Genomic DNA, 14,317 nt, shown 5'->3' with positions numbered 1-14,317 from the left:
GGTCACAATTAGATTATGTTTTAGTTCTCCCTGAATTTGCATTTTCACAGTCAATGCTAAACCTTTTGTTTCCACAGTTATTTATACCTGTGCAACCTCCAAGGATATTTTAATGAAAACAAATAAACAAATAGTGTTTGTTTAAAAAGAAAGAAAAAATAGGCGTCGTTTAGCCAAAATGCAGACAAAGCACGTTTATAAAAAACATGAGTGAGGTTTTAACTAAAAAAAAAAAAATCAAGTATCATGTTTTGTTGCTTTTCTTATTGGAGTTATTTATTTTTAAATCTCTATAAATCCCTGAGCATCAGTACACTGATATTAAAGCACCATTACACAGTTGTAACAAAGTGTCATCTGACACCATGTCCCAAGTTCCCACTTGCTTGTTTTTACACACTTTGGAAACATACAAGAAACTGCCTTACAAAGACACTCCCACCACTACCAGACCCTCGTTTACACAGAGATATAAAAAACCAAAACATTTATTTGTACATGATAAATATAATAACGCCAAGTGCCATTCGTTCCCAGAGAGAAGGCTGTTCTTGTTCTATTAAAATATTAATAAACTCCAAGTAGCTGGCTGCGCTAAACTTCTCAGTGTGTGCATCCAAGTTTTATAATTAGAGGGGAGTGAGTGGAAATCAGTCAGGCTATTCTTGACTAGCTTGTAGGTCCAGTGTAATGATAAAACTATCACTAAAGACCCCGACAGCGTCTTTAGAGATCCTTTTTTTGATTTAGTATTCACTGGATTAAACCATCAATAATGCTATACATATACATTTGTTATGAGAACATGACTTTTAGCTGTAAGCTAACTAAAATGATGCGTTACAGGCATAAAAAATAAAAAAAAAGCAATAAGCTATGAATATTGGACTTCAAAATCCATTCTGCTTTGAAAGAAATAAGGATTTTTACAAGACAATTCTCTCCTCATCAGAAGCAGCTCAGAGCTTTCATATCGCCGAGGAGATGCTGTGGAGGAATAAATTATTTCTTTAATTAAAGGCTGTGCCTTAAGTAAATACAGAAAACAAACTATTAAATTATGTTCAGCCCCCTTCCAGTGTTAATTGATTAATGGGCCTTAGGAGGTAATATTCATGCTAACCTAACAGAATATCTAAGCTGGAGGACATGTAATAGTGGTTTTCTGGAGAGCATACTGCTTACAGCATCATAAAACTGTAATGAGATATGCCATTAAATAACACAGCAAAATGAAGTCTTAAATTGCCTAGAGGGACTCTTAAATTGAATACTCTGGGGACTGGACCAGAGTCAAAATACACGCACTTTACAGCACAGCAAGAGCATAAATCTAAATAGACTGGGCTAAACAAATTCAACCTCATCAGACATCGCATTACTTTCTAATGACATATTTAAGGCTAGAATAACCTGCAGCAAAGAAAAAGTGTTTATAATCACAGAAAAGATGAACAGGAATCAGCAGCGTGAACCTAAGGGGAGGAAAACAGGCGTTTCAGTGACGCACACAAGGTTATTACCAGTCCTGTGTGGAGGACCTGACAACTAAATTGAAGGGTAAAGTTGGATTTTTGTATAGAAACAAATCCTGTTTCTCATTTTCTACTTGTGAAGACAACTGTACAATTATGTCTGCTCTTGATTATGGCCGTATTGTGCACATCCACGCCTCTTCCTCCCCCTGTGGTTACCACAACAGGCCCGCACAACATGCAGAAAACCTGCGATGGGAGATAACACCAACATGACTTCTGATAAAAAAAACATTTGGAAAAATGCTGAAGGGATACATGTAGATGTGCACTGCTCAAAAAAACATTAAGGGAACACCCAGTCATCACATTGTAGAGAATGGAGTTTTAAACATGGCAGACATATAATACTCTTTCCTTAACCCTGCTCACTTATTTTTCTTTAGCTTTGCTTTTTGTTTCCTTGTAACATCAGGTAGCATCAGAGAACACCTGCAGCACAGGTAGTCCAGCTCTTTCAGGATACCTCATCCAAAAGTGCTGTAACAATACCCCCATTACATGGGGGGAACTGGACCGGGCTCTGGAAGGGCATGAACCCAGCAACAGAACCTGTATTGGCTTGGTTGTGTGAGGAGGAACAGAAGAAGCACTGCCAGAGTGCTACAAAATGATCTCCAGCAGGTTATTCACATGCATGTTTCTGACCAAATGACGCAAATACATAACGTCGGGACATATGAAGGTGTCCCAGCATCCTTGGGACACCTTAGTGCTCACAGGCCCCTGCTGTGCAACTCAACTGGCATTCACCAGAGAACATCAGAACTGACAGGTCCACCACAGGCACCCAGTTCTCCCTACAGATGAGATCAGGTTTACACCGAGCACATGTGACCGGCATTAAAGAGTCTGGAGACACCCAGGCAAATGTTACACTGGCCTGCAACATCATCCAGTATGACCGGTTTGGCAGTGGGTCAGTGACAGGCAGGTTCCACAGATCTCCATATGTAAGCTAACGGTACCCTGACTGCTGTTACACACCAGGATAAAATCCTCAGACCTGCTGTCACACCTTATGCTGGTGCAGTGAGCCTTGGTTTCATCTTGGTTCAAGTCAGTTCTTATGGAAAATGCAGCTAAATGTTTACAATCAATTGTCACCTTGTTTTCTAATTTTGCTTTTTAAATTTCCTTTTGCTGTCCACAGAAACTTAAAAGTATAGAAGGAGCAGTAATGGACTGATCTCTTTGTGTTACGCTCCTAACATGTTGAGTCAAGCAGTGAACTTCCTGTTTTGTTTCAGGCTACTGTGCTTTGTTTTTTAACCAATCCATATCCTGGGATGTAAGATTGTTTTTTCCTGCCTAGGATTTTTTTGTGAAAAAGATCTTTGAGATTTCTCTGGCAGGTTTGCTAGGCCTGTATTACCTCCAAGGATTTATGATCCTTTTAGTTGTACAGCTTTAAAATAAGGCAGAGACAGTTTTGCCTAGGGATGGGTATTGATAAGATTTTCACGATTCCAATTCCATTTTCGATTCTGTTTAACGATTCGATTCTTTATCGATTCTCTTATCGATTCTTTTTAAAAAAGGAGAACACTAAGGTCGATTAGCTTAGAACTTTGTTTTATATCTTCTCTTTGAACAAGATAGAAATTTAGGAGTAACATGGCCTTACAAACCCAACAGTGAGATCTTAAGAGATCCAGCCTACGGCTCTTCCATGGGGTGTCACAAGGTCCCCAGGAAAAAAAATTGTAAATGTAAAATAATAAAATAAATATCCTTCTGTAGCAATAACAAAGTATAACATAAATTATTCTGTAGCAATTACACAAGAATATCCAGTAATGTCCCTGCCTACAATTAAACACATTCACTTACCGAAAATCGGGGCCATCTGCTGTGGCAAATAGGTGCAAGCCTTTTACCACAAACTTAGTCACTGCTCGGTGACATTCGTCTATCCTGGCCTGAAAGGAGGCGCTACCGGTAGACTGCAGCGAGAACTGCCAGCATCTGAGCCAGCCAGACTCTGTCTGTCTCTCTCATCATGGTCACCTAAATGCACAGTAATAGCAGGTTTTGTAATAAGGCAGATCGCGCTAACATAATATGCACTGTTAGTTGATTATTTACCTGCCGCATTAACGGGAGAAGACGTGCAAACGTTACCACTGCTGCTGGGTTGAGATTCACGAGTCCGGAGCGGAATTAAAAACACGACATTCATTTAAGGTTATCGTGTGTTTTGTGAGCAAATGCTTTTGCATATTCGTAGTGTTTCCTCCCTTAAATGAAATATCTACTTTGCAAGTATTGCAAGTTGCCCTGTTGTCATCCGTTCTCGAAAAGTATAACCAAACTTTTGAGCGTTTGAGCCGCCATGTTTCCTGCCAGGTAAATGACGCTCCGCAACGTGGTGACGTCATTCGGGGAAACTGGAATCGAGAAGGGAATCGTTTGCAAAAATGGCAAACAATTCCAAGGAATTGAAACAGTGGGAACCGGTTCTCAACAAGAACCGGTTTTCGATACCCATCCCTAGTTTTGCCTGCATTTCTCAACCCTATCCATTAGTAATCTCACATATTTATCTGAACAAACAAAGCTCACTTGTGAAACAGGATTTAGTGGAGACAAATTTCCTGTCTTTTTATTACCATTGATGTTTGAGTTGAGCACTGTTTACCTTTATTGAATGTCTCAATACTATGGTTGTTAAAGATTATTCTAAGTGACTGGGACCCAGATAAGCTCTCAGATGAGCAATTTTATTTATAATTTTATTTATAAAATTGCTCATCTGTCCTTCTCCGTAAAGCTAGGAATAGTAAACCCAGAAACACTTTTGTAGGCACTGAAAGCACATCGCTTTGCCATTCTAGAAAATTGGTACATTTTCTAGAATGGCAGGTTGGGGAGGGAAGGGAAAAAAAGGCACAGTTAGAAACTCCAATTTTTCTGGCAGCTTCCCTTACCTTTCCTCTCCTCCCATTCCCTCCATCCTGGTCTTCCCATTGCCAGTCGACTCCTCTCACAACCCGACCACCAGCAAAGATTCCTCTGGCTGTGATTTTCTTTGACTTGCGACGTGACTCCAAAAGTACTCTGTCAAGACAAAATACGTTTTATAAATGTAGGCCATTATTGTTTATTTGGACAAGCATTAATGACATGTGCTATACTCATCCGTAAATCCGTAAGGGTTTCTGTCAACTGTGTTTAGGTGGATCAACTCACATGCATTTTAATTATGTGTAAATACTGCAGAGGAGTGCCTGTTGCACAATAATTACTAAATTATATGCCACTATTCCTCCAGCCACAGCTCGTCCTTAACTGTGTGCCTTCTGTCCAACTTCACTTTCAGTACATGGGACGCTGTTACCATCCTCTTTTGTCACTCAGCACCTCGTGTTTGATTGAAGTAAAAGATAATAAACAAAAGACTTCTGTCACAGTTAGGCTGGATTCAGACTTTTGCTGGCAATTTTGTAGAGCCTGTAATGTAACCTATGGAAGTGTTTGACGTTGTCGCCAGTATTTACCGTGTGATCATGTCCTGGTGTTTTACACGCAGTGCCAGCGATCCAATAGAAATAAATAAAATGCTGGGACTTTTTTCCCTTCTGGGTCCCAGCTCTTATTTCCCCACTTCTTTGTAAAATCCTTCACATTCATTCCGATAGTTCTCTTTCATAGCATTCGTTTCGTGTCTCACTATGGGAACGCCTCCTGCGTGACCTCATCAGAAGCTCAAATACCATTACGCCAGCCCTTACAGGCTGGCTAGGTGACGCCCATGTCAGGAGGGGCCAGTGCCTCCCTATATAATAGGCTGACATAGCGTCAGACGTCATTCAAAAACCTCTTCTCGCTTCTCACGGAAGCCTGTAGACAACTGTTCTATTGGGTGCTAAAGCTAAACTGTCCACAGATTCGAGTGAACAACTCGGTCGCCGGGCGCTTTGTTCCCAGCTTTTCAGTTGTCCACTAGCATACGAGCAGTAGCAATACTGTTCTGTAGCTAGTGCGGGTGCCAAGTAGCGATACTTTCACCCAGGGAAGTAGCAATACTTTCCGAAAGCGAAGTAGCAACACTTTGCTAATAAAGCTACCCCTAGCTTCACCATCAGGTAGCAATACCCTTCGACGCTAGCGGTTTTACACATTAGGTAGCAATACCTGTAGAAAAGTAGCAACACTTTTCACCCCACGTTAGCGAGGAATAGCAATATTCTCCGCACTCAGTGTCAGTCTCGCTAACGTGCGCAACCCTCTAGCTAACCATGGCTACGACGGCCAACGAAGTTGCAAAACTCTGTCCTTGCGGCAAGAAGATTTCTGCCTGGGATACACACCTCGTGTGTGCGGCATGCCTGGGTTTATCTCACGCTCAGGCTGCCTTGACACCCGCACAAGATTGTATCCACTGCGCGGCTTTCCCATGCAAACTACTCCGCCGCAGGCTAGCTCGCCAGGCTAACCTGTCGGGTGGCGACCCTTTGCTGTGTGAGGCTGCTGCAGCGCAAGGAGAAACTGAGATGCCCGATGATTTGGCTGCAACGCCAGGGCCGAGCTGGGCAGAGGCAGACCCTCAGCCCATCGCGACCGCTTTCCCGTCGCTGGAGGCACACGGAGATCGTGTGTTTTTCCCCGATGCTGGAGTCACCTGGGAAGGAGATGCCAACGAGGACGGAGATGAGTCGGCTGACTCGGAGCTCCTGCTGTCTGACGACGGCGAGGAGGAAGATTCCACCTCCTTGGCTAGCATCAGCTGGGCTGCAAAGCCCTCGGCTACCGGCGAGGTTGAAAAACCGACACCGCCGTCTCCCCTGGATCTCGACATGCAGGACATGTGCAAGCGAGCAGCCGCTAGGCTCAACATCCCGTGGCCCGCCATACAAACAGAGGTTGTAAAGTCTCGTTTTGACGGTAAGAAATTGCCGAAGGCGAAAAAGACGGGGAAGCATGTGTTGCCTGTTTTCCCTGAGCTACTCGATGAGATAGCGGTGACGTGGAAAGCAAAACCTTACAGCGAGAAACACCCCATCGTGGGGAGCTCCCTGCTGGATTGTGAGGGGATGGAGTCTATCGGCCTCCGCCAGATGCCACAAGTGGAGCCGTTGGTGGCGAGCCATCTTCACCCGAAGACGTCTCTGTCCTCATCGGCTCCATCTCTCCCCTCCAAAACAGACCGCTTCCAGTCTAGCCTTACAGATAAGTGCTACAAGGCAGCGGCTCTGTCAGTAAGAGCCCACAACGCCTCTTCTATGCTAATGGCTTACCAAGCTGAGCTAGAAGAGGACATGACAGCTAAACCAGATACCACAGTGTGGGAAGAAATCTGCGTTATAACTGACCACGTCCTCCGCCTCCACAAGGTAGCCATACAGGCTACTGGGAGAGCCATGGGCCTCATGGTTCTTCAGGAGCGAGCACGCTGGCTCGGGCTCACCAACCTGACGACCAAGGAGAAAGAGGAACTCCTCGACACCCCTGTCGTCCCTCACGGTCTCTTCGGTGCGGCTGTTACATCCATGCAGAAGAGATGTGAGGAGAAAAGGAGAGATGATGAGGCTCTGAAACTCTGCCTGCCGAGGAGGGCCCAGCACGCCACCCCAGCAGCACCGCGCCAGTCATTCGCGCAGGCAGCGTCTCGCCCGGTCCCCGCTTTCAGGATTCCCAAAGTGCCTAAGACGCAGGCAGCCCCCCAGGCTGCCGGGGCCCCTAAGAATCCATGGACTCGGAAGCAGTCTCCCCAGGCCAGACCTCAAGCGGCCCCTCCTCCTCCCCCCGCTGCCGCGATCGTGAGGAGGAAGAAGCGGCCGGCCTGACAGCCTCTCCTCTAGGCGGGAGCGAACCCAGTTTCCCCCCTTCATGGGCCACCCTGCCGCCTCCCAGCTCCGTTCCAGAGCAAGTTCAACGGGACATGTTCCACACAGAGTGCATAACTCGGGCCGGCGTTCCTGTCACCGGACCCACCGGAGGGAAAGAGAGCCAAAGTTCGCAGTGTTGTTTCACAAGCACTTCTCTCATGCATTCTGTATTAAAAAAGCCCCGACACGCGCATCCAGGCAGTTTGCCGAGGGCGCTGTCGAGTGTTGCAAAACACATGAAAAAATCAAACATGCTGAAAAACAGAGCACCGTCTGCCATAACGCAGCCCGTGGAGACTCGCGTTTCCACGGCTGTGATGATGCAGATGAGCCCGTCACCTCGCTCACCTGTGACAGAGGTGACGGGACACGTATGTTTCGCGCTGCGACCACAAGGGGGCGCCAAAACGCCATATTCGGTGGAGTGGCCAGTGAGCGCTCTGTCTCTCCACATGAAGAGCTGGGCCACCTGCACTCAGTCAGCATGGGTGCTGAGGACATTGGAAAAGGGCTACAGGCTGCAATTCAGTGTCGCTCCACCACATTTCAAAGAGATCGTTTACTCTCGTGCTCTGGGCGAGTCTGCCAGTTTTCTCCTGGAGGAAATTTCCACCTTGAGAGACAAAGGAGCTATAAGAGTTGTCCCTCCCGAGGAAATGCACAGCGGATTTTATTCAAGGTATTTCCTTGTGCCAAAGAAAGGGGGGAGGGGTATGAGAGCCATTCTGGATCTCCGTGCCCTGAACCGGCATTTAAGGACATACAAGTTCAGGATGTTGACGCACGCCTCGCTGCTACGGTTTGTACGAGCGGGCGACTGGTTCACATCAATCGACCTGAGGGATGCTTATTTCCACATCCCCATATATCCCCCACACCGAAAGTATCTGAGATTTGCTTTCCAGGGGATAGCATACGAGTTTGTAGTCCTGCCTTTTGGTCTCTCACTGAGCCCAAGGGTGTTTGTGAAATGCACCGAGGCAGCAGTGGCCCCGCTCAGGAAAAAGGGCATTCGGGTGGCCACATACATCGACGATTGGCTGGTGGCAGCCCCAACCCGCCAGGGAGCGACTTGTCACACAAATGCTCTCATACACCATCTGGAGAGTTTGGGTTTCCAGATAAACGTGGAAAAGAGCACATTGACGCCAACTCAATGCATTACTTTCATAGGGCTCAGCCTAGACTCCTTCCGGGTGAGGGCTTTTCTGTCCCCGGAGAGAACAGCGGCCATACAGTCATCCCTAGCACTGTTTCGCAGAGGCAACACAGTGACCCTCAAACAGTGCCAGAGGCTGCTCGGTCTGATGGCCTCTTCTCTAGTGGCGATAACACTGGGACGCCTGCACATGAGAGGCTTTCAGCGCTGGGTGGGCTCGCGGGGACTGGACCCTCACCGAGACGGCCACCGTCGCGTGAGAGTCTCTGCAGACTGTTCACTCGCTCTCCGCGAGTGGAAGAGGCCAGGTTTCTTGTCTCAGGGTGTTGCCTTGGGGGCAGTTTCAGCCAGGAAAGTGATTTCCACAGATGCCTCTCTTTCGGGCTGGGGGGCCACCCACGAGGGCAGAACAGTGAATGGGGAATGGGGCCCTCACATGCGCTCCACCCACATAAACTGTCTGGAACTGCTGGCGGTTCACCTGTCGCTAAAACACTTTCTCCCTTGGCTGAGAGGTCATCATGTTTTAGTGAGGTCGGACAATTCCACCGTTGTGGCCTACATCAACAGACAGGGGGGTCTGGGGTCCCCCAAGTTACACACACTGGCACACAGACTGATAATCTGGAGCAGTGTCCACCTGCTCTCACTGAGAGCGACTCACGTGCCGGGGATCTTGAACTTTGGAGCAGATCTTCTCTCCAGGGGCAACCCGCTGTATGGGGACTGGAAGCTTCACCCAGAGGTGGTGAAGCAGATCTGGCTGCGATTCGGTCAGGCGACCGTGGACGTTTATGCATCCAGGGAGAATGCTCAGTGTCCCCTGTTTTACTCACTGCGCGATCAGAGAGCTCCACTCGGGGTGGATGCTCTAGCTCACGAGTGGCCGAGAACCCTCCTCTATGCTTTTCCCCCAGTGGCCCTCATTTCTCCAACTCTGGCCAGAGTGAGGGAGGGAAGTCACTATATGATCCTGATAGCCCCGCACTGGCCAGGGAAGCACTGGCTGGCGGAGATTTTTCAGCAGCTGTGCGGCCCACCTTGGCCGTTACCACTACGCAGAGACCTCCTGTCTCAGGCACAGGGGGAAATATTCCACCCCCACCCAGAGAGGCTAGCTCTATGGGCTTGGCCCGTGAATGGTTTAACCTGAACACGGTGGGGCTCCCTCATAGTGTTATCGACACTATTCAGTGTTCTAGAGCATCGTCTACTAGGACGCTATATGAGCACAAGTGGCGTGTGTTTGAAAGCTGGTGCGCAGAATCACAGGCCATCCCTTTTCAGTGCTCTGTGGCTGTGATTCTGTCATTTCTTCAGGCCCTGATTGATAAGGGTAAAGCCTTCTCCACCATCAAGGTGTATTTGGCAGCAATTTCAGCCTGCCATATTGGTTTTGAGGGAAAGACTGTTGGCCAGCATCCCTTAATATGCCGTTTCATGAAGGGTGCACGGCGTAAATTGCCTACGTCTAGGCCGTTGGCTCCGTCGTGGGACCTTCCCACAGTATTGGCTGCCCTCTCCTGTTGCCCGTTTGAACCCCTGGAACAGGTTGAGTTAAAATTTCTGTCCTTGAAGACAGCTCTATTAATTGCTTTAGCTTCTGCTAAACGTGTGGGAGAGATCCACGCTCTCTCAGTGCATCAGTCATGCATTCGGTTCTCCTCGGATAATACGAGGGTCAGTATGCGGCTCAACCCTGCCTTTGTCCCGAAGGTTGTCGGCACATGTTCCCCTATAGAACTGCCGGCCTTTTGCCCACCGCCTTTCTCCTCAGAGGAGCAACAGCGGCTGCATACCTTGTGTCCAGTCCGTGCTCTACGCATTTACATGGACCGAACCCAGAGTGTCAGACAAAGTGACCAGCTGTTCGTGTCCTGGGCTAAGCCACATATGGGAAAGCCTGTGTCTAAACAGCGCCTCTCCCATTGGATAGTGGGAGCAATTGCCCTGGCCTATACTAGCAGGGGCCTTCAGCCCCCTGCTGGCTTACGTGCGCATTCCACTAGAGGTCTGGCAACCTCATGGGCTCTCTTTAGGGGAGTTTCTATTCAGGAGGTGTGTGCAGCTGCATGCTGGACCTCACCTCATACATTTGCTAGGTTTTACAGGTTAGATGTGACAGCACCTAACCTAGCACATTCAGTCCTCAGTGCAGGTTCTTCCCGGGTGGGGGCCTCTCCCCTGTGAAGTGCTGTTGGGGACAGTTGTCTTCTTAACAGGCATGTCTGGCAATCCGGGAGTCAGTATTTCTCCCATAGTGAGACACGAAACGAATGCTATGAAAGAGAACTTAAGGTTATGTATATAACCCCGGTTCTCTGAGTAGCATGAGTGAGTGTCTCACCAGACCGCCCTCCTTGCTATGGAAGCGAGGAAGAGGTGGGCTTGTTTTGAATGACGTCTGACGCTATGTCAGCCTATTATATAGGGAGGCACTGGCCCCTCCTGACATGGGCGTCACCTAGCCAGCCTGTAAGGGCTGGCGTAATGGTATTTGAGCTTCTGATGAGGTCACGCAGGAGGCGTTCCCATAGTGAGACACTCACTCATGCTACTCAGAGAACCGGGGTTATATACATAACCTTAAGTTTTGGCAATCTCCCTCCAGGAATCTGCTGACGTTTATGAGTCCTTATATTGATGCTATGATTATTATTCTTTATTTTGAGACAATAAGTGTTATTCTCTCACTGATAAATTTTTAAACTTTGGCGAAAAAGTAGCTGGAAATGTAGAGGACGAATCGATAGAATAAATAGCTGTAGGCCACATCGACCTGATGTGTAGTTAACTTCTAGGGAGGTGTGTAGGGTATGCCGTAGGGTACGCCATATGTTACATCGCAAATTCCCAGCTAAAGCAGTTAGAAAGGGACTGGAATTGATTTTATTTTCTAGTCTTACTGACCACTCAAGAAACTTTACACTACAGCCAAAAACACAAATGCATTCATACAGAGCTTTACTGAACTTCATGTATTTAACGCAATTTAGAATTACCAGTCAAACTAACATGCATGTTTTTTGCAGTGTGGGAGGAAGCTGTAGTCCCCAGAGGAAACCCACGCAGGCACAGGGAGAGCATACAACCTCCACACAGTGATGCGCCAAACAACCCAGAACCTTTTAGCTGTGAGGCAGCAGGGCTAACCACAGCAGCACTGTGACAGCTGCCCTTCCTACTACCATCTTCTCAGGTATTTTTTAAAATCACAAACACACAATGTCACAGTGAATAGCGATTAGCTCTCTAGAACACAAAAAGTTTTTATGCACTCAAAATCAGACACTAAATTTTTGGCACAGCAAATGAAAAGTAAGAAGTTAAGTACTCAAACACACCATTACAGTGCTCAGAGGCATGCTCAAAACACCAGCATAGCTATAAGGAAAACAAATTAATAGATATTGGCAAATAAAACCTCAGACAGAGCTCTAACAATCAAAGACCATATGAGTCTTGGTAGGCACAGCAGCTGGACAGTGTAGGTCTAACCAATGCAAACAGCTTGTGGCCTCTAACCACTCCCTCCTCAGCAGTTACTGAAAGAATCTAATGTGGTGTAACAAAACACTCCTCCATGCAGTAGCAGCAGTGTGAGTCAGGGAGTCCTCAAGCACCCATTGTACATTATGCAATGTCTGTCTCGGGGGGAAATGCAGTTGAAAAGTCTGCCAGCTGTTGGACCATGTGTTCATTTACTAAACTACGGTGTTTAGCTAATATAGGCCTGAAATGGATGCATCAGAGTACTGACGGTATAAGTGGAATCACAGTCAAGCGCTGGTTGTGCAATTTAGGAAGTAAATACTCTTCCAACAAAATAAGCGTCCTTACTCTTCATCTACAGCACAGAGAGGAGCCCCCTGATAACTTTAAGCTCAGCCCATGAGCAACTGTGATCCGGCAGCTCGGGGTGAGACCAGAAGAGAATTTCTCTTCCATTTCAACTCTTCTGTTCTTGTTGTCATAGCAGAGAAAACCTCTCTAATGCTAAAAAAAAAATACAAAACTATAAATCAATGGAAAATCCTGCAGGATATTACTCAGAATGTTCAGGTACACTTTTTTGCTCTCAAACATATGTTGGCACTTAGTCTATAAAACTTAAAGATCCTCTGATAGAGGGCAAGGCAGAGTAAAATTCTTTTCTTCAATCTGACCTGATCTTACCTGTGTGTGAATTATTTAGTAACAAAGTTTCTACTTTCAACTTCTGAAAAATTTATCAAAGCAGGAATTCAGATAAAGGATATAAAAACAAAATTAGTTTTCCCACATAAACCATGTCACCTGTAAACAGGCACTTTGGCACATTAATTTGATTTTGGTGAATAAGACAGAAAAGACTGATCGCATCAGATGTCATATGCTCCTGCTGTCATCTGTTTAATGCACGCAGTTCCTTGTGAAGGATTCATGACAAATAAAAGATGTTTTTGTAACGTTAGCTAAGGTTGCTGACAGTGTCAGTACTTCTTGAAGAGTCTTTACTGTAATCCTACCACTTCCTTTACAGTAAAACCAAAATTGTGAGTTACATGATCTTACCCATCTCTCTTTAGAATTTTTTAAAAGGTATTTTCAGACAATAAAATTAGCTTTCAACAGACAATAAAGCCCAAAAACGAAAACAATGGGGCACAGAGTGACACAATTCAATCTGACTGTCAACATCAACTTCAGGTAAATACTGATAACAATATAAAGTAGGGCTGTGCGATATGACCAAAATCTCATATCCCGATATAAGACATCTATCGTCCCGATAACGATATAAATCACAAAAATGTAACATTTTCTGTAAATTCTGTGAATCTCGGGCAGCTCGACTTGCATGAAGTGTTTCCAGCTGCGCGTCATGTAGCTGGAGTCGAGTGTTTTAACGATGTATGAAACTATATATTTTTAGACATAAGTTGTAACGGCCGCCGTTTTCTTTGTGAGTATTTATTACACAGCGTGCTGCGGGGAAAAGCCTGTTCTAACGTTTGAGTCTAAGGTTTATTTTTTAGCACCTGACGGCTCATTTTTGCTTTTCATCCGTAAACACTCTGCATACTCTTTCACGTGATTCACTTTATTTTGAAAAGTCTCAACAGGATCTTGAGTTTTATTGTGAAAGGTTCAAATGGAAAATAAACAAGCGGACACGCGATGGTTTTACCGTTGTTGTTCCTAACAGCAACGCATAAAAACAGTCGCTTGTCCGTCCGTAGTGTGGTTATATTAAATATAATAGAAAGACAGAACTTTAAGAAATTAATATAGCCACTACAGTGACCATCAAAACGATGAAAAAATATTGCCGTAAACAGTTTATTTTGCGACACCACGAAATAAACGATAGCGTAAAATGAAACAATAGACGGTTTAATATCGTCATCCGATATATATCGTTATATCGAACAGCCCTAATATAAAGTGTGGAAGAGTCACTCTGAAAACTAAATAATGTGAAAACACTGGATTTCACATGCCTAATGTTATTTTTTCACATCCTGAAGCAGTTATAATAAGTGTATATTTCTATTTTATTAATTTAATGTAAGGTGTCAAATACCTAACAAACTGCTATTCCTCATGTGCACAATGTGTCTATAAAAATCAATCTGAAAAAGTTCTGAAATCTTAATTCAAAACATACTTTATAATTATTCAGTACTATCACATTTCAATGGAATAAAGACAAACTCTGCAGCAATACTTTGTCTAAACTTCAAAAAAGTAAAACGCCTAACATTTCCCACTTAACACCATCACAAACTGTTGTTGGCCGGTGTGTTGTT

General features: G+C 45.6%; 2 protein-coding genes across 7 annotated transcripts in view; one reads left to right on the top strand and one right to left on the bottom strand.

Moving 5' to 3' along the window:
- The window catches only part of mib1 (MIB E3 ubiquitin protein ligase 1), a 64,673-nt gene that overhangs the window by 47,719 nt on the left and 2,637 nt on the right, over nt 1-14,317 (bottom strand). For all 6 annotated transcript variants that reach the window (XM_084913616.1, XM_084913617.1, XM_084913621.1 and 3 more), the window contains exon 3: nt 4,466-4,595. In XM_084913616.1, the coding sequence (XP_084769742.1) occupies nt 4,466-4,595 (130 nt within the window). The remainder of the gene's footprint in view (nt 1-4,465; nt 4,596-14,317) is intronic.
- On the top strand, nt 7,368-11,086 carry LOC146367760 (uncharacterized). Its single transcript, XM_084913615.1, has one exon. It carries the CDS (start codon nt 7,368-7,370, stop codon nt 10,713-10,715), a length of 3,348 nt encoding a protein of 1,115 aa, XP_084769741.1. The 3' UTR covers nt 10,716-11,086.

Source organism: Perissodus microlepis, chromosome 18 (genome assembly GCF_051167445.1).
Source record: "Perissodus microlepis isolate ML-2025 ecotype Zambia chromosome 18, ASM5116744v1, whole genome shotgun sequence".
Taxonomy (NCBI): Eukaryota; Metazoa; Chordata; class Actinopteri; order Cichliformes; family Cichlidae; genus Perissodus; species Perissodus microlepis.
This window is presented reverse-complemented; position numbering and strand designations above follow the sequence as displayed.